We start from the raw sequence: 20539 nt of genomic DNA, 5'->3' as shown, positions 1-20539 counted from the left end.
AGTCCACGATAGCCGAACGGTGAAGGGCTCAGACTGGCTGACTTGTGATCCGGGAAATGCGGGTTCGGTTACCGCCGCCGCTCGATTATTGTGGTGAGCTCACTCGTGATACAAGCATATTTAGCTTAGTACGAGGGGCTAACTGGACTAATAGTAAAATTTTGTTTTTACTCACCGTCGGTTCTCCTTATCCAGCACGTTATCCAAATACTTCCGCCAGCAGCGCGCGTGCAGCGCGTGCCCGCACGACGACACGTGCGGTTGCGCGCCCAAGCCAGCAGGTAAGTGCGCTGCACGCCACGCGCCCGGCCGCCGTCCGTCCGAGCCGACGCGCGCGCGGTTTAATACGGAGGAGTGTTGCACGAAGGCTACTAGGACTAGTGGCGCGGCTGTTGCTTCTACGCGCGCCTGGGGACAATGTTAGGAATGGTAAGGCTTATCCACAAATATAATAGAAATGGTAAAACTCAAAGTTGCACAGCGTGCTTTAGCTATGCTCGGTGTTTCTTTACGAGATCAAATCAGAAGTGAGGAGATTTTAAACTTTCACGTTCCATTTCAACTAATATAGAAAGACACGGGTCTTAACGCGACGTTTATGAATGAGTACATAATGTAACTCATTCACAAACGTCGAGTTAAGACCCGTATGTTTATATTTTAATATGAATGACGAGATCCTTAAACGAACCAAAGCCGCTGACATAGCCCGACGGATTAGCAAGTTGAAGTGGCAATAAGCAGGACACATAGTACGCAGAATTGACGACCGATAGGGCACCCAGGTTCTGGAATAAAGGCTACATACCGAAAAGCGCAGTGTGGGACGTCCACCCACAAGGTGGATCAACGACCTCATAATGGTAGCAGGAAGGCGCTGGTTACAGGCCGCTACCAGCCGGTCATTATGGAAATCATTGGGGGAAGCCTACGATCAGCTAAAATGATGATGATGATAAAACACAATAGTCCGAGGTATCAAAATGTCAGCGGGTAGTGTAGCGGGGAAGGGCATGCAGCTGCTATGTGAATATGCTGTTAGTGCTGACTCGTCCCCGTCATAATATTTCCTGGCGCATATTCAGAGCCCAAAGCAAGCATCGCTCAGCAAATATTACATTTAACTGTCAAAATAATATCACTTGGCACATAGAATAGTAACCTCTTCTTCCCGAGATTACAGGACTATCCCCACCTCTACTTCCTACCGCTGAAACTCCTGTGTAGCCAGGATCTACAGCTTGACCACCAATAACAACCCAACCAGTGAAGGTCAAGTTTGTCCCGGGGAAAAGTTTAACTGTCATTGGACCCGCAACGAAATTAATCAGAAGCACATAGGACGAGTTCGAAATTAAGGTTCGATTTCCCTCCATTGCAAAGCGGATGATAGGTGACAAACAAACCTTTAAGAAAAGATATATACCACGGACAATAAATATCAATTAAGGAGGCCTATCTTATGAGTAATTAGCTACCTGCCAATAATATTTGATACAAAATCGCTTAAAAGCACGGGAATTGTTCCTTGTCGCGACTAGATCGGTGTAATAAATTGCGGAAACAGATGTATGTTGTATTGAATTAAGCAGTGGAGACTAAACGCCCTGACATGATGGCTCACCTCCTCCTGGCACATGATGCAGACGCGCGGCGCGTCAGGCACGCCGCCGCCCCACACGCCCAGCGCTGAACCGCAGTATAACGAGCGTAGTTCTTGCTCCTGGTTCTCTGGAGGCACCTGGACAAAACAGTAAAAAAAATCAAAATCAGACCACTGGTGGCACTTATGAACGTCAAAATATAGTAAATAAAAAAAAGACACTTTACATGTCTCCGTATATTTTGGGCCCTACCTACCAGCGCTTCGAGACAAACATATGGCAAGTGCTGAGAAGAAACGCCGGAACAAACTCAGTAGCCACTAGTTGCCAGTAATTATCTAACGGTAAGAATAACCAAATTCAAGTACATCAAATATGTGCAGACTGAACTGACCACGCATCCTTGTCATCAATATAGTCTCAAACCTTGTAGTACCCTTTGGACATAAGTGTATTTTTGTATCTTAATTTTGTTTATTGGCAATTCGATAAGGTTGTGTGGTATTTTGTTAAATATGGTAATAAATTTACACTGTTTTAAAGTTAATAGTAATTTGTTGAAATATTTCACAAAACACTCTATAAGAGCCTTTTGTTTTGTACACACGTTTTTTCGCCGTGAAAATCTACGGTTAATTCGCCGTACGCAGGCACGGTGGCCCGTTTTATATAGATCACTATGAGAGCTTGTTGACACAAATGGCGGCAAATGCCACGGCGTTTTAGCCGTACGGTTAAAACTTACAGTGTACAAGAGACCTAAGGCTGACGCCAAACGAGCGTGAATTCCGTAGCGCAATAAACGTTCAAGTTCCAACACATTTTACGTCGTTATGAAGTTTATACAGAACTTTTGTGTAGACTCAAAAAACGCGTCGTAAATTATGCTCTTTTGGCCTCAGCCTAAGCAATCTATCCATGAATTATATGAGTTGTAAACCAGAATACTCCAGCAGACGTCGAGGATCAAATTAATAAACGAGTTCTTCGAATCTCGAATCGGTATCCTCGAAGAGCATGTTTTCTGTGAAAGCAACACAATTCCATACCACACAAAGTCGAAAATCGCACCAACCTCAGTGACGGTCACCTCTAGAGTGTTTTCTTGAAAGCAGCCCTATTCCAAAGCCCACAAAGTTGAAAATGAACCAACCTCAGTGACGGTCTCCTCGAAGAGCGTCGCGTTGTTGGTGATGAAGTTGTTCATCTGAGCCTTCATCTGCGCCATCAGTTTTGCGCGCCGTTCGGCCGCTAGCTTCGCGCGACGGGCCTTCTCCGCATCTAAAACATAGATTTATGTAGTTGTTTGTGAAAAGGGTTGTTTACACTACTATATTTTTTAATGTAATGTGCCGTCAAAAGGATTTTTTTTCAATAATCTTCTAAAGCAGTTATCAATTTGACACGTGCCGCCGCCGCCACGCTGCCCGCAAATTTCGAGGCAGCGGCCTAAGTCCTTGTCCAGACATAGCGATAATCGTGCAGTTTTTGGGCATTTACATCATTTTTTTCTTGTTCCTTTTGATGTAAATCAAACCGTAGTCGCAGTCGCACGGTTACCACTTCAGTGTCTCGCCAATTAGAAGCGCCCAGAAACGGCGCGGTTATCGTGGATGTCTGAACCAATAGGGCTAATCCAAAACGCTGTTTACGCAGTTTCGGGTCTATTTGTCACTGTTGCTCATGCTGGCATATTGCTTTGCGTGAGAGAGATGGCAACATTCGAAACTTCAGACAAAGTTTTTCGGAGTAACCCCGCAGGCCTAAAAGGTGACAATCTCACTACTTAATAATGTTACAGAGGTGGTAGGTATGGTATTATTTTAAATGCAATTATCTCTAGCGAGCCTGTTGGATGTGTCGTTACCTGCAGCCTCGGTCGAGGCGGGCTTCTCCTCCTGGTCGGCGTCCATGCTCTCGCCATCGCCGATGTGTTCGTCAGTCGTGCCCAGCAGCGATCTGGTGACAATACATATTTTGTAAGGTATTTGTAGCTTTGTCATCCACTTTGTGTTAGAGAATTCGTGGAACTTTTCGAGCTTCAACTCCTGAGAGCCTGTTGTGGGTTATACCAATAAGGTCAATAAAATTAGTGAAAGCCAAGTTTGTTCTGGGGAAACTTCTTTTCAGTCGTTACACTCTTGACAGAGCGGTCATGGTGTGTGTGTGATTTGTTGTGGACGAATGTTGCTCGCCATATTTCCCTTGGGTTACACCCGCGTGACCAGCCCGGCTAGGAGGCGCGCCATGATGAAATCTTATCGACGATTTTAGACGACAAACGTATGGGATTATCGTGCAAAATTGATATAATGTTTCAAGTATTCGTGGCGCGCATCCTAGGCCTACCCTTCTCCTTGAAGGTACCCTCCACTTTGCTTCGCACCAAGTCTCTATGGAATCGGTGTTGTCTCAACCTACTAACTGATAAATAACTCACCTCATCTTGGCTAAGACCCATTTGGCCAGCTGCTTGTGGGCGTCCACGCGTGGGGAAGCCGCTAATCGTTGCAGGAGAGCCACTAAGCCGCAACGCGCCGCGCTCTCCGCAAATGCTAGGAACTCGTAATGATCGCTCAAGTCTCTATGAGTCGGTGTTATGTCTCACATCTACTAACTGCTAAATAACTCACCTCATCTTGGCTAAGACCCATTTGGCCAGCTGCTTGTGGGCGTCCACGCGTGGGGAAGCCGCTAATCGCTGGAGGAGAGCCACCAGGCCGCATCGGGCCGCGCTCTCCGCGAATGCTAGGAACTCGTAATGGCCGCTCAAGTCTCTATGAGTCGGTCTTACGTCTCAAGATCTACTAACTGCTAAATGACTCACCTCATTTTAGCTAGAACCCATTTGGCCAGCTGCTTGTGGGCGTCCACGCGTGGGGAAGCCGCTAATCGCTGGAGGAGAGCCACCAGGCCGCATCGGGCCGCGCTCTCCGCGAATGCTAGGAACTCGTAATGGCCGCTCTCTTCGTCGCGTAATGCGTAACCGATGAGGTGGAGAGCCTGAGGTGAGAGAAGGAGATAGTTAATTTTAGGTTCTATATTGGCTCACATAAAATTCTAAATCCTATTCTTTGTCTTACTACCGATTTGTGTTCATAATAATCTCTCTTCATAATTTTATTTTTCATACTTTTTTTATTCATACATTTTTATTACTACCATCGGAGCTCATAACAGTTAGTAATCATAATTTTTTTATCCATACTGTTACTACCAAGAACCATTTAAAATACATAATTTTTAGTTTCAGATCTTTTTTCTTCATAACATTCATTGATCATATTGTTTTAATTAATAATGTTGTTTATGTTGTTACTAAGAACATACTTCAACTCATAATGTTGTTGTTCAGAATAATTTACTTTATAACAGACATACTCGTATCTTTAAAAAAATCATGTGTAATTTAATAGAGTAGATAAGCATGCAGAGCATGCAGCATGAAAGCAAGCATGCAGCATGCATTGGTATCTCCTCGTCTCCGGCGCTGCGGGATGTGCAGCCCTTCCGCCCTTGCGTAACGAGGCTCAGGCACCCACGCTTGCTTCCGCAGCTTCGGCTTTTTGGATCGCCATCGGCGCCTTCGGCGCCTCGGCGACCAGCCTCAGCCGCTCCAGCTCGCCCGGGCGCCTGAGCCTCGTTACAGCGGGCGAGGGCTGCCCTCCCTCCGCGCCTCCGGCTTTTAAATTACACTCTAGGGGTAGGGCAGACAAGACTACGTGGAGTCGGTTTTGCAGCGATTCGTTTCTGTCACGTTAGTTTTGTGGCACAAAATATTGCCTGTTTTGGACCATTTCAAATTAATATAATGTTAAAATACGATTTAATACGAATATAGACATCATGATTTTCAATAATATGGATAAATACACTTATGAGTAATAAATTTATGAAAACAAATATTAGGATACATCACATTTATGAATATTATAGTTATTTATTCGAATGATTATGAGTTTCGATCATTAGTATAGAAAAATATATGAAAACAAATATTAGTAAAAACTAAGTGTATGATTAGTGATATTATGAATATCAATGATTATGTTTTTAAATATGTAGGTTTTAAATTTTTTATGAAGAATGATCATTATGGTATCAAATTGTATGAGAAATATTTTCGGACCTCCAATGATAGGAATTGAAAAGTTATGTAAGAAAATGCGCTACCTTAATTTTATATTGCAATAAAATTAAATACAAGATTTGACGATTCGGCAGTCGAATTGCAAATGTCATAAAAATTTTAGCCTTACACTGTCAGTAACGGTAGCCTTTAGGTGTGACCGTCAGTTACCTTTTTTATACTCACCCTTTTTTATGTGACAGGCAGTGTAATAATAAAACAGTGCATATCACGTTTTCTCACATTGTCTGTCACTGAAGAAATTTAGTTTTTGCATAGAGAAGGCCGTATAGGCTGCATATTTGTCACTGAAATAGAACATGAAAAGGGTGAAATGTTAAATTAAAGTTTGTAAAGGTTTTTTCTTCGTAAATCAATCTTCCAGCCCGTGATCGCCACTCGAGAACTTTTCTGCCCCAACGGCCATCGTCTCTACGAGCTATGTCCCCGCCCACTGCCACTTGATTTTAGCGATTCTGCGGGCTATGTCAGTCACTCTGGTTCTCCTGTGGATCTCCTCATTTCTGATTCGATCACGCAGGGAAACCCCGAGCATAGTCCGCTCCAACGCCCTTTGGGTGACCTTGAGCCTTCTTATGAGGCTCATAGTAAGCGACCACGTTTCAGATCCATCATTCGTCCGTAGTCGTCGGTCCGCAGCATCTACCTAAGTCTTACCTAAGTCTGTCGCCATAACAACAATGTTACCAGCATTGTTGTGTTCCGGCAGTTAGAGGTAAGATAGCCAGTTCCTCCGTGGTTGAGGATTCCGGGTGAAGCTCGCTTCCACCTTCGGCCTGATCATCACTTACCATCAGGTGAGATACAGGCCAAAAGCTTCCTCGTTGTGGATAAAAAAAAACAGGCCGGAATTCACGCGGGCGAAGTCGCAACCAATGAGGGTTATCGTTTTTATACTTAACAGTTGGCACCCCTGGCGATTGACAGGACCTTACTCTACAGTGGCGCCATCTTGATGAGTGCAAATGCGATAGTCCTCCTACCACTTTCGCGCTCACCAGTTGGTGCCACTGTCTTCGCTACTAGCAAGTGACAGGACCTTACTCTACAGTGGCGCTAACTGGTGAGCGCTAAAACGATAGCCCTCATTGTCATGCTGGCTGTTACACATTGGTACGTTGACAATAAATCAGTGCGTTGACAGCAGTCCTGTGTTTCACTCGCATCCTCTGTGTTCCTATACTTACCATTGGCGACATAAATAAAGCACGAATGTATGTGACTTACGAACGTTGAATTTTTTTTTTGTGACGGGCCGGAATTCACGCGGGCGTATAGTCTGGTCTGCGAGCACGTAGAATTTTGTCCAATGACCCCAAGCTATCCATCCTTATCGCTCGCGCGTAATTATATTGCTGTCGCTCTCGCACACTCACTGCGGCCGCCCGTCGCACAGTCGCGACAGCAATATAATTACGCGCGAGCGATAAGGATGGGTAGCTTGGGGTCATTGAACAAAATTCTACGCACTTTGTGCACTTGCGGCTCGGAGAAGGAGCGCGCGCGCAGGTCGAGTGCGCGCTCGAGCACGGTCCGCAGCACGTGTAGCGCGCGTCCCTGCAGCAGCGGCCGGGCACGCACCTTGTGCACTTGCGGCTCGGAGAAGGAGCGCGCGCGCAGGTCGAGTGCGCGCTCGAGCACGGTCCGCAGCACGTGTAGCGCCGCGTCGCTCTGCAGCAGGCTGGCCAGCAGACGGAACTCCGGCGTCAGCTTCGGCAGCGGCGGCGGCGGGCAGCACTCTTGGAGACCTATAGGTCAATAAATAACCAAGATTTAAAACAGAACTAGGCCTGGGGAAACATTAGTTAATTCTGAAGAAGAATCTCGGCTGTTTTCTCCGGCTCGTAACCTTTAAAGAGTATAAGTTTCACAATCGGTTTAACAGCATAAACTCCAGCAAAATCTGCCTGCTTAACGCCCTGTTGCCCTGTTGTTGTGGTCTCAGCTGTTTTAACGTGACGGGTGTGCGGTCGGCAGATGCAACAGCGCCCTAGCTTCTCCTATGTCGGAGGAGGAGGTCTTCTATGTAGTAATGCACGACGTGAACACAACGACTAGCGTACACGTATATGGCGTAGACGTTCAATGAACGCCTTCTGAAAATACTTATAGTGGAGACCGTAACATGATTGCGTTAAAACAATAACAACACCCACCTTGAGCCTTCCTGCGGTTGCGCTGCTCCTCCTCACTACGTGATAACTCCTCGCGCGTGTATTGGTAGTATAGCCTGACCAGGAACATAAAAACCCTGGCATAGAGGCGCGTCAATTGCATTTGATAGTGCAACACTGAGTACAGTCGTACCTGTGTTAAATTAATAGGCTAACTTTATGTATCAGAATTCAGGATTACGGGCTAATTTGATATTTTCATAAATTAACGAAAAAATATTATTAACCTTTTGCACGCCAGCCCCTTTTTACGTCACTTCACGCCCGACGCCAAGCTTAGTAAAATTTCCTGTGATAGTGATTTTCTCTAGTGATGGGACATCCAAAAGTATTGTTTAGGTATTTTTTGGAATTTGGGGTGATTAACAGTAATAACTACGAACTGAACTGCAATAAAACACAATTTCATAACAGTTTCGAACAGATTTTATTTCTAATCTATAAAATACAATAAGAAAAAAATAAAAACCTTCTAAATTTTCATGTCATTACAAGGTAAAGTTCACAACACTATTTGGCAACTATAGTTGTCTACGGCGTCCCCAAATAAGTGTTTTTATAAAAAAATAGAGTTGGAAAAATACATAATTATTATATCGATGAATCTATCTATAATTAATATTATAATCTACTAGCTTTTGTCCGCGGCTTCGCCCGCGTGAAATAGTAACACCCGCAGATCGTCATTATAGCCTTTATGTTACTCTATAAAGTTTGGATGTCTGGATGTTTGTTACTCTTTCACGCAAAAACTACTAAACGGATTTTGATGATACTTTACAGTATTATCTACACTAATATTATAAAGAGGAAAACTTAGTTTGTTTGGTTGTAATGAATAGGCTCAAAAAGTACTGGACCGTTTTTAAAAATTCTTTTACCATTCGAAAGCTACATTATCCACGAGTAAATAGGCTAAATTTTATTTTGGAAAAAAATAGGATTCCGTAAAATATGTAGATAATGTAGTCAACGCGCGCGAAGCCGCGGGCGGAAAGCTAGTTGTTTATAACCCAGAATAACATATTATAGACTATAATTTATGACGATCTGTGGCAAACGAAATTTCACGGCGGGTGAAGCCGCGGGCAAAAGCTAGTTACTCTATAAACAATGATACTGTAGTATCATCCATATCAGTCATATCCGTTCAGTACTTTTTGCGTGAAAGAGTAACAAACATACATCTATACATTCACACAAACTTTCGCCTTTATAATATTAGTAGGATACTAATATCTATACTCTATACTAATATTATAAAGCTAAAGAGTTTGTTTGTTTGTTTACTTGAACGCGCTAATCTCGGGAACTACTAGTAAACGTCATACAGAGACTTCTACTTTGTATTGGAAGGTAGTAGTGAAAAAAGAAAATATTGACTTACCGACATAATATTCACATCACTATCTGTTTATTAGCTTCGCTTATGACGTCATAAGCGGGCGACTATAGTTGCCCATGGCGTAGGGATGACCATGATTTAAAAAAATCTAGAAACGTCTAGAAGGGTATACCTACTTATCGATAATACTCGTAGTATTAACGTTTATTGAGTTCAGGCAGTGGTTCAAGGCGGTCAGTTTTAATAAATTAGTTACGCACATCATTACAAGAAAATAGTTTCGTGGTTTTAACGTCTTGTGGTTCAAGATACCAAGTGTAATCGTTATGTTACAAGATAAAAATTCTGATATTATTGAAGCCAGTCAGGAGGAACGCCAAAGTTCCCCATCAATTTTGTATCCCAGAAAACGAAAACTAAAAACCAGCGAAGACAAAGCTTCACAAACATATAGCAGCTATGTTCAATATATTAAAGTCAGTGAGGACGACATCCGTGCCGTTATGATAAATGTTGACGATGCACACTTTTTCAATGCACATCCTCGTGATCCGCGGAACGAAAGCTTTGCTGCTTTAATAGCGTTTGAAATGGAGAAGGTACCACCAGAGGATCGCTCCTTAGTTTACGTAAAAATAATTGACTTCATTCGTAAAGTTAGAGGAGAACGCAGTATAAATTCAAGTTGCCCGTCGCCAGAATACTGAAAAAATTGCTGAAATATTAAATTTTCGTCAAAATTATGTGAAAGTGACATTCAGTTGATTTCAAATATTAAATAATAATACTGAATTACTAAGTGTTTTTATTTGATTATTACAATATGATTATCTAAATGAGCACATTTCTTAGGTAAAAATATACGATATTACCCCATCACTAGCTGACATCTAAAGTGGTCATTGGCGCCGTAACAAGTGACAAAATCGTAAGAATTCAATACTAACTTTAAACTCATTTTTCACATTTACTGACTAAATTTATTACACAAATTTTAATTTATAATGTATTTTAACATTATTAAGAATGTTTAAAACGCAATTAACAGTCTCTAGGGCGTCCTGTAAAAAACAAAAATATTGTTGAAAAAGCAGCAAAATTTAGACAACTTTAGTTGCCAATGGCGTCTTAGTTACGGGACCGTTTTGCAACTATAGTTGTCAATGGCGTTCAAAAGGTTAAAGGTAACATGGTTTAAATAAATTAAATTAAAACATCAATCGAGCTAGTAGGATTTATTTTATTATTCATCAATAATCAAATTCAGAACTTGAATATTCAACTGCAATGTCTGCTCATGAACGCTTAAAACTCGGTACTTCTTTCCCAATTCCATAAAATTCAACACTTAGAAAGTGACAAAAAACTTTGAAATAGGTAGTTGAAACAAACAACAGCTAATTTTCATGGTGGAGTGTACTATACGATAAACATGTCAGTCAATTTGACACCCTTGTCGGAAAAATTATTTAATGAAAATATTGTCCGAACCCTTAGTATTTCTCTTCGACAAATACTTTAACACATTGTGAACCACTTTTCTTTCACGACTATAAAAATATTTTAGCAATTTAATTCACAAAATCAATTGCGCGCATTTAAAATAAAGTTTGTTTACACTTTGACAGCAATAGACTGACATGCAAGGTGACATATCAATGAAGTTTTCAGTTACTGTTGCCATTAAAAGAAATTAGTACCATTAGTTTTCCGCAACATGGCGAGGGTTTTTATGTTCCTGGTCTATAGCCCGACCAGGAACATAAAGGTGTCGTATTCATCATAGCGATGCGGGGGACACGTTATACAAGTAGCGACCGTAACATGACAGCGTTAAAACAATAACAACACCCACCTTGAGCCTTCCTGCGGTTGCGTTGCTCCTCCTCGCTACGCGATAACTCCTCGCGCGTGTAGCGGTAATAGAAGGTGTCATATTCATCATAGCGATGCGGGGGTCACATCATACAAGTAGCGACCGTAACATGATAACGTTAAAACAATAACAACACCCACCTTGTGCCTTCCTGCGGTTGCGCTGCTCCTCCTCACTACGCGATAACTCCTCGCGCGTGTAGTGGTAGTAGAAGGTATCGTATTCGTCATAGAGGTGCGGCTTGAGGCGGTAGACGCCGCGGTTGGAGCCTCCCGGAGGCTTGTTGAAGTCGGCTACTTCGTGGATCACCGCTTCGAGGCCCGTCTCGTGTAGCTGGTCTTCGGGGAGAGACCTGGGAGAATGTTCAGTGTGTGAATATCAGTGAGCGTAAATGCCACGCTAAACCTTGGCTTAAAGTCAAAGTCAAAATTTCTTTATTTGTTTAGACTAATAAATAGTTCTTACAAATCGTCATTTTGCTCTTAAGGAGGCTCTACATGTCTCATAATCTTTTTACCCTACCAGCGCTTCGAGACCAACATTTGGCAAGTGCTGAGAAAAGCGCCGCAACAAACTCAGTCACCACTGTCTGCCGGTTAATATAAATAAATAGAAATAGCAGTAGTAGGTACATTCGATTCAGGAGCAGTACACTGAATTTACCATGCATTCTTGTATGGTGTATCTTATAAGAATGGGTATACAAAATTGCGTGGTATATTAAACAAGGTAGTGACGTGCTAATATCTAGACTTACAGATTAAGATACCAGTAGAAATGACTTCGTCTTATCCGTTAAAGCTAAGACGCGACGAACTCAATTAACCTTTATACACGCTGGTGAGTTATTCAGTACACATTTTTAACCCGTTGTAGCGCGGAACTATGTGTAGTCTCTTTAGTTTAGTACACGGAGAACTCTGTCAACGATCGGGTAATTATAGTGGTTTGACCCTTAAGGGTCATAATTAGTGGATACCAAAGGTGTCCCATGTCGTTAGAGCTACAGATTACCTGTTGAGCTCTGAATGCGGCATGGGCTTGACGCAGAGCATCTGAATGATCTCCTTCTTAGTGCGGTCAGCTGCCGACACCGCTCCCACGCCCGGCACCCAGCGGGAACCCACCACTGCGGGATAAACCACAAATTAGAACAGTTATTTTAAAAAATTTAACCATGTGGTCGATGACGATCTTTCCCTAGTGACAGTACAGTGACCCTCCTGTAGGCCTAAGATGTGCGCCGCGATAAGCGGTTATCACGGCATTTTATCGATTTTGCCCATACATTTTGACGTCGATAAAAGTTATCACGGCGCGCATCTTAGGCCTACTGGTCATGATGATGAAAGATGAGGGTTTCAGGTGACAACGAGATCATTATCATCATCATTTCAGCTACAGGACGTCCATTGCTGAACATAGGCCTCCCCCAATGATTTCTACATCGCCCGGTTGGTATCGGCCTGCATTCAGCGCCTTCCTGCTACCTTTATGAAGCCGTCGGTCCAACTTGTGGGTGGACGTCCTACGCTGCATTTTTCGTTATGTGGCCTCTACTCCAGAACCTTGCTGCCCCATCGGGCGTCAGTTCTGCGTACTATGTGCCCTGTAAATGAGGGCTATCGTTTTAGCGCTCACCAGTTAACGCCACTGTAGAGTAAGGTCCTGTCACTTGCTAGTAGCGAAGACAGTGGCACCAACTGGTGAGCGCTAAAGTGGTAGGAGGACTATCGCATTTGCACTCATCAAGATGGCGCCACTGTAGAGTAAGGTCCTGTCAATCGCCAGGGGTGCCAACTGTTAAGTATAAAAACGATAGCCCTCATTAAGCGCTAAACCTATAGTTGTTAAAAAAAACTATTGATTTTCATTGACAAAATTCGGATTCACCATAAGAACGGATCGGCGGTTAACGGTGACGTCTTGACACTACCAATCAATTGACCTTTCATAAAGGTAGCAGGTAGGCACTGGATGCAGGCCGCTACCAACCGGTCAATATAGAAATCATTGGGGGAGGCCTATGTTCGGCAATGGACTGAGTGGATGTCCTATGGCTGAAATAATGATAAATGATGATGATGATGAAGTAAGTTTAACATTCTAAATATAAAAAAGTTGGTGTGTACCTGTGATGAGCAGCCCCAGGAACTCCTCGACCATGCTGATGGTATACCGCAGCTGGTCGTCCTCGACTCCTCGCTGCTCGAAGTCCGCCGCAGCCCAGTCCAGGAGATTGAACTTGTTGAGCACGTGAATTATGAACTCGTTGCTCTCGATCAGGGATGCGCCGATCTGAAATACAGGGGATTTTTGTAAACAGGCTTGGTACACACGGCCACACTGTTAACTATCCATTTTCGTTTTTGCTCTCGCTCTCATCAAATGGTGATTCTTTGCGATAGAACGAGACGACATGACAGGCAATGGATAGTTAACACTGTTGCCGATGGTACATCTAGGAAAATGAAAATTTTTGGAGGTACATCACTCATGGAAAATCAACTACATCTCACTTAACACCAGGTGCGATTGCGGTCAAATACCTGCCTTGTCTAGCATAAAAAAAAAAATTCGAAGCCGAAGCCCAAGGGCGGACAGCAGCGGAGTGAAATCTTTCGGATTATCGAAATGTGTGAGGCTCAGAGTAAACCCGAGTGACAGGACTTTATTTTACAGTGACGATAACATTGCGAACTTGCTTGATACGTGGATAGTCCTCATATCAATATAGATTCTCAGATGCTTCAAACTTGGAGTTCAAGTGTGGTTGTGTTCCCCAGCCGATGAAGCACATGATGTCGTGCCCTGCGTGCCCAAACAACTGCACGCAGTAATGAATGCTAAAGTCTGGTCGCCGAGCACGTAGAATTTCGTCCAATGACCCCAAGCTACCTTTCCTTATCGCTCGCGCGTAATTATATTGCTGTCTCAACTGTGCGACGGGCGGCAGCAGTGTGTGTGCGAGCGACGATCATTGGACGATTAAAATTTCGTTACGTGCTCAGCGACCGGACTATACAAACAAACAACGTCCACTCTTTTAGCAGAGTTTTGGGGTGACACTGTGTAAATTTGTTGTCAAGACAAGAAGAAGGTCGATTTAGCTAGATACTTAGCAAATGACACATTTGGTGACACTGCAGATCAGTTGAGAGACCTCACCTGTAGCATGAGCACGTCGCGGTCAAGCATCTCAGCGCGGCACTTGACGTTGTGGTAGAAGAAGAGCTGGTTGAGCAGCGCGAACCCGTTGCGCCGCCACATGCCCGCGTGCACCTGAGCGATCATTGCCATCGTCTGCAGCACCGGCTCTGAGGACGATATAGCGTTAATAACAACTGTACAGCTAAAAAAAATACCCAGTGAAATGTTCCACTGTGTCAAAAAAAACCTGAAACTATGCACAGTCATGGATTGGAACCCCCAAGGAAAACGCAAGCGTGGTCGCCCCAAGCAAACTTGGCGGCGCACTGTGGCAGACGAGGCGAAGAAGATCGGCAAGACTTGGAGCGAGATCAAACACATAGCTCAAGACCGAACGCGATGGAAGACTGTTGTAGGACGCCCTCTGCCCCATCTAGGGGACATAGGACCATAAGTCAAGTAAGTCATGCACAGTCACGTTTCTAGCTCGAACAGTTTTCGAGAAATCAAGCGTTAGCGTACTATTTGCAAAAATTTTGCCCACAAATCAGATTTCAGATTTTTTTTAAAATAGCACCCATGGTGTACCAATGGCGTAAATGATAACCCTTGGTAAATGGGGTATTGTATTGGTGGCGTTACTGGCGAGTGAAAAGACCTTACTTTACAGTGGCCCCCACTGGTGAGGGCAAATACGGTAGTTCTAATAGCGATGTTTCCTGGGTAAAAAGCAAGAGTTTGGTTTAGGCCGTCAGTTAACTAATCAAAAAATTTAAAGAGATAAATCACGTCAAAGTTCAAAAGAAGAGGTCATTGACGTCAAGGTATGCTTAAAAGTGTACCGCTTTGTGTCATCACGAGGAAATTCAACGCACCATAACTTTTTCTTCTTCTTATTTCTTAATTACTTGTTTAATTGTCAAATAAAAACATACGCGTCCAATATTTTTTGATAAACTTTTTTTAGGAACCTAACCTGACGTACCCATTTTACTAGCTGTCAAAAAAACGCAACCCTCTGGCCAAAGCAAAAGCTCTAATAAACTGAAAAGTAGCAAAAAATGAAACTGGAAGTGTTATCAATAGTGTCGTCTCACCGATGAGCTCTTCAGGCGTGGGTTTCGGCTTCTCAGGGCGGTCGAACTCGCGGCTATGGTAGCTCAAACCGTGGCGGTGCAGTTGCAGCGTCAGCCCCGCGATGAAGCGCGACAGCGGCCGGTGGATCGATACCGGCTCCACTGATACGTCGTACGGGATCACCGACGCGCTTTGGTTGCCCAGCTCTGGAAGATACATAAGTAATCATCATTATTAATAATGCTATTAAGCCATGGCAGTCGAACGGTGAAGGGGTCAGACTGGTCGACTCGAGATCCGAGTAACGCCGCTCGACTATTGTGGCGAGCTTACTCGTAACACAAGCTTATTTAGCTTAACACAAGGGGCTAACGGGACTTTAGTACCTGGAACTATGCTTATGGGTAGCTGGAACTGTGGCCGATAGTACATTACTTGTGGACTGACGATTTAGCCAAGGTTTACAGAATCTCGGCAAACTAGGATAGGCTGTCACACTGTCGGATGGACCGGCGACCCCCGTGCCGCGATAAAAAGGAGTGGCGTTTCAGGGAGAGGCGTTCAGCAGACTTCGTTTAGTAACTCCCCTAGACAAAATAACATTTAGTTTGTAGGGATAGAGATTGACGACAACCACTCGAATCTTCAGACTCGACCACGTAAATTAGCTGGTTGTGCTCTTGCAGCGCAGTATAAGTGACCTAATGATGAGGATGACAATGGTAAGCGCTGGTGGCCACGGCGCGCTCGGGAGCACCAGGCCAGCTAGTGATGCCGCGGCGGGCTGGCGGCCACATACCTCGCAGCACCCGGGGCGGCGCGCTGTAGGTGTCGCAGTGCCGCCGCAGCGCCATGCGGTAGGCGCTGGCGGCCACGGCGCGCTCGGGAGCACCAGGCCAGCTAGTGATGCCGCGGCGGGCTGGCGGCCACATACCTCGCAGCACCCGGGGCGGCGCGCTGTAGGTGTCGCAGTGCCGCCGCAGCGCCATGCGGTAGGCGCTGGCGGCCACGGCGCGCTCGGGAGCACCAGGCCAGCTAGTGATGCCGCGGCGGGCTGGCGGCCACATACCTCGCAGCACCCGGGGCGGCGCGCTGTAGGTGTCGCAGTGCCGCCGCAGCGCCATGCGGTAGGCGCTGGCGGCCACGGCGCGCTCGGGAGCACCAGGCCAGCTAGTGATGCCGCGGCGGGCTGGCGGCCACATACCTCGCAGCACCCGGGGCGGCGCGCTGTAGGTGTCGCAGTGCCGCCGCAGCGCCATGCGGTAGGCGCTGGCGGCCACGGCGCGCTCGGGAGCACCAGGCCAGCTAGTGATGCCGCGGCGGGCTGGCGGCCACATACCTCGCAGCACCCGGGGCGGCGCGCTGTAGGTGTCGCAGTGCCGCCGCAGCGCCATGCGGTAGGCGCTGGCGGCCACGGCGCGCTCGGGAGCACCAGGCCAGCTAGTGATGCCGCGGCGGGCTGGCGGCCACATACCTCGCAGCACCCGGGGCGGCGCGCTGTAGGTGTCGCAGTGCCGCCGCAGCGCCATGCGGTAGGCGCTGGCGGCCACGGCGCGCTCGGGAGCACCAGGCCAGCTAGTGATGCCGCGGCGGGCTGGCGGCCACATACCTCGCAGCACCCGGGGCGGCGCGGTGTAGGTGTCGCAGTGCCGCCGCAGCGCCATGCGGTAGGCGCTGGCGGCCACGGCGCGCTCGGGAGCACCAGGCCAGCTAGTGATGCCGCGGCGGGCTGGCGGCCACATACCTCGCAGCACCCGGGGCGGCGCGGTGTAGGTGTCGCAGTGCCGCCGCAGCGCCATGCGGTAGGCGCTGGCGGCCACGGCGCGCTCGGGAGCACCAGGCCAGCTAGTGATGCCGCGGCGGGCTGGCGGCCACATACCTCGCAGCACCCGGGGCGGCGCGGTGTAGGTGTCGCAGTGCCGCCGCAGCGCCATGCGGTAGGCGCTGGCGGCCACGGCGCGCTCGGGAGCACCAGGCCAGCTAGTGATGCCGCGGCGGGCTGGCGGCCACATACCTCGCAGCACCCGGGGCGGCGCGGTGTAGGTGTCGCAGTGCCGCCGCAGCGCCATGCGGTAGGCGCTGGCGGCCACGGCGCGCTCTGCTGAGCACCAGTCGAGGGACAGCGTGATGCTGTGCGCGAGCTTCACGTGGAGGTTGAAGGCAGACTCCCACTCCGGCTCGTACTCCATATGTTGGCCCACCTGGTTGACCAGATCATACGTTAATGGATTTCCTGCGATTCCTCAATCATCAATCCAAACCACTTTTTCCCCATAATGGTAAGATCATACGTTAACCCTCAAATAGAAGCCACTTTTATCCCCAACTATCCCGGACTACGATAGCTGTCACGGTAACGGTAGGGCAGGGAGTGGGAATAATCAACAAATTAAAATAAATTTTAAGCTGTCAAAATGCGAAGTTCTCACAGATTATTCCTCATTGTTCTAAGACAATAACATAAGGCAATAAAGTTCGAAGTCAGGTTAAGGTACGTATTACAGAAGTAAAATAAAAATAGATTCGTTTTCAAACACACAATGAGGTTCTTGGCAGGTTTATACTGATCATAGGAGATAACCGGAGACACGGTTACAAAGGTTCCCAAAACATTAAGCAATGAGTGCTACCGTATTTGCCCTCACCAGTTAACACCACTGTAAAGTAAGGTTCTGTCACTCGCTAATAGATAAAACATGGCACCAACTAATGATCGTTGAACAGTGCAAGGATACCGTATGCACTCACAAGGGTGGCCGCCATTATACAGTGGCCAAATTCACGTATTTTGACAGTCAAAATCTCGCTGACGTTCAGAAGTTGCCCCATTGAAAACCAGTTCTAAATCCGTATTCACAAGGGTCATTTCGATAGAACGATTACTCGATAGGATCGCAACTCAGCGTTTTGTTGTCGTTGAAGTTTTGTTACGTGTATATGGCTACAGTTCAGTCACTCGCTAGTGGCGCCAACTAGTGAACACAAATACGATCATTATACACCACTACATTTTTATCACCGAAAAAAAAATCTGGGTAATGAGTTATTGATACTGATCCTATTTATAAATGCAAAAAAAAAGTTAAATAAAGTTACTCAAAATTTCATCCCAAAATTGGTAATTTATGGACACACGCGTCGCTAGCACTATTTACGTAAAATAATGAAACATTTATTAGAACTCAAAATTACTTGAAGTTAGCTAAGTAAGTAATAATAACACAGGAAGCGTGGTCGAAGCGTGAGCGAGACAGACAGATCGGGGCAATGTGCGAGCGCGTACGACTACTCTAGCGAGCAGCGGAGTGCTCCAGCTGTGACGCGTAAAATACGGACTTAAAAAAATTAACTTCATGAAAAATATTATTTTTTTACTTTAAATTTTTCACACATTTCTACATAACCTGTTAATTTTTTTTCGGTGATAAAAATGTAGTGGTGTATATACTCACTTGTCTGACCACCGAGTCCATTCCCTGCATCATGACTAGCAGGTTAAGCATCAGAGAAAGCCCGTGCAGGAAGCCCTTCCTTAGGTCGTCGTCGAATGACGTCGGCACGGAGCTGAGAAGATACTTCACGTCGTACAGAATGAATTGTGCTCGCTTGAAGCCCATCGAGATGATGTTGCGGTCGAATTCCAGACGACCCTGGAGAATTCATAAAAGAAATGTAGTTTTGTAGCATGATAAACTTATAGAAGAAAAGTGTCTAGTGGAAGACATAGTGTAGGCAAGCCCCTACTTCATAGACCGACGATCATAATTTTCTATGAGGTGAGAATCAGACCAAGAGATTCCTCGCTGTGGTTAAAAAACATTAGTAACGATACTATCAGTCGCAGTGTATAAATGGTCTCAAGTAGTGTCTCAAGGGTCAACCTGTGCATCGCGGCTGATCAAAACCGAACTAAATTAAGCCAGGGTTGCACCATCTTACTTTAACTATATCAGGGGGCGTAGTGTGAGTTTACGTCAAACGCATTCCATATCGACTAGGTAAAAATGTTTTATGTATGACGGATTGTACAGCGCTCCCAGCGGAGACTTTCAAGAACAAAATCTTCATCTTTTAACGCGCCCTAGGGACGACGTTTGATGTAAACTCACATTCCGCCCACTGACGTTACAAATAACATACAAAAACACCAGTTAAAGTTAAAGTGGTGCAACTGAGGCTAAGGGTGGGTTGCACCATCTTACTTTAACTGTGACAAACGTCAAAAATCTGTCAAACTCCATAGAAAATACACCGGTTATCGTAATAGTTACCGTTAAAGTTAGGTGGTGCAACTCAGCCTAAATATTACATCAACTGACAAAAGAGACAAAATGGCGTAATTTACCTTATTGTTACAACGACGATTGCACTCGCTGACAAACGTGTTGATGACGACAAACAGTGCGTCTTGGTAGGCGATGAGGTGGTGCGCGAGAGTCGGCGTGGTGTACAGCTGAACGGATAGCGATGAGATCGAGAACGAGTGGTCGTGGTCGTCGCGGATGAAGTCCTTTAGTATTGACGCTGGAAACAAGTTATTGTTGAGTTAAAAAGGGTCATTATTTGGTAGCTTATTGTGTTTGAGCTAAAGAGCTAGATTGTTTTATATGTTAGAACCAAACACGGTTTTACTTCTGTGCGTCAATTTTCTTAGGTGGTCGATAAATTAATTTCTATAAATGTCTATAACTTTTGGAACTTTTTTTTAACCTTATTTTCTATCCTGGCAATGAGTAGCTGATTTCAGGCCGTATAGGCCCGCCTTCTCATATCTACACCCACAATGTGGGCCCCAGTCACCATCATTTTTAGTAAAGAGTTTCGCAATCGAGTAGCCCATAAATATGACGATTGTTGGCGATGGGGTCCGTTTATCACACCTGAATTCGGAAGTTCCCTCACCATAGTTCTTAGTGAAAAGTAGCCATCGCCTTCTTAGTTGAATAGTCCATGAGGGTAGTAGCTATCAGCAGGCGATGCCAGGCGGTGCGGGCGGCCTTCCACATGCGGAAGTCGTTCTGCATGACCACGCCCCAAGTTTAGGCCACGCCCAGATGCAAATAATTCACTCACCATAGTTCTTAGTGAAGAGAATAGCCATCGCTTTCTTAGTTGAGTAATCCATGAGTGTTGTAGCTATCAGCAAGCGATGCCAGGCGGTGC

The 20539-nt window shown here is 45.6% G+C and overlaps 1 protein-coding gene across 1 annotated transcript in view; it reads right to left on the bottom strand.

Moving 5' to 3' along the window:
- The window catches only part of LOC135081381 (E3 ubiquitin-protein ligase UBR2), a 62844-nt gene that overhangs the window by 11328 nt on the left and 30977 nt on the right, over positions 1–20539 (bottom strand). The window contains exons 11-24 of the mRNA XM_063976101.1: positions 19722–19900; positions 18829–19026; positions 17391–17577; positions 15397–15582; positions 14318–14466; positions 13282–13447; positions 12164–12278; positions 11290–11501; positions 7336–7502; positions 4432–4607; positions 3472–3563; positions 2758–2885; positions 1625–1741; positions 176–408 (exon numbers count right to left, since the gene is read on the bottom strand). Of these exons, the coding sequence (XP_063832171.1) occupies positions 176–408; positions 1625–1741; positions 2758–2885; positions 3472–3563; positions 4432–4607; positions 7336–7502; positions 11290–11501; positions 12164–12278; positions 13282–13447; positions 14318–14466; positions 15397–15582; positions 17391–17577; positions 18829–19026; positions 19722–19900 (2305 nt within the window). The remainder of the gene's footprint in view (positions 1–175; positions 409–1624; positions 1742–2757; positions 2886–3471; positions 3564–4431; positions 4608–7335; positions 7503–11289; positions 11502–12163; positions 12279–13281; positions 13448–14317; positions 14467–15396; positions 15583–17390; positions 17578–18828; positions 19027–19721; positions 19901–20539) is intronic.

This window comes from Ostrinia nubilalis, chromosome 19 (assembly GCF_963855985.1).
Source record: "Ostrinia nubilalis chromosome 19, ilOstNubi1.1, whole genome shotgun sequence".
Taxonomy (NCBI): Eukaryota; Metazoa; Arthropoda; class Insecta; order Lepidoptera; family Crambidae; genus Ostrinia; species Ostrinia nubilalis.
This window is presented reverse-complemented; position numbering and strand designations above follow the sequence as displayed.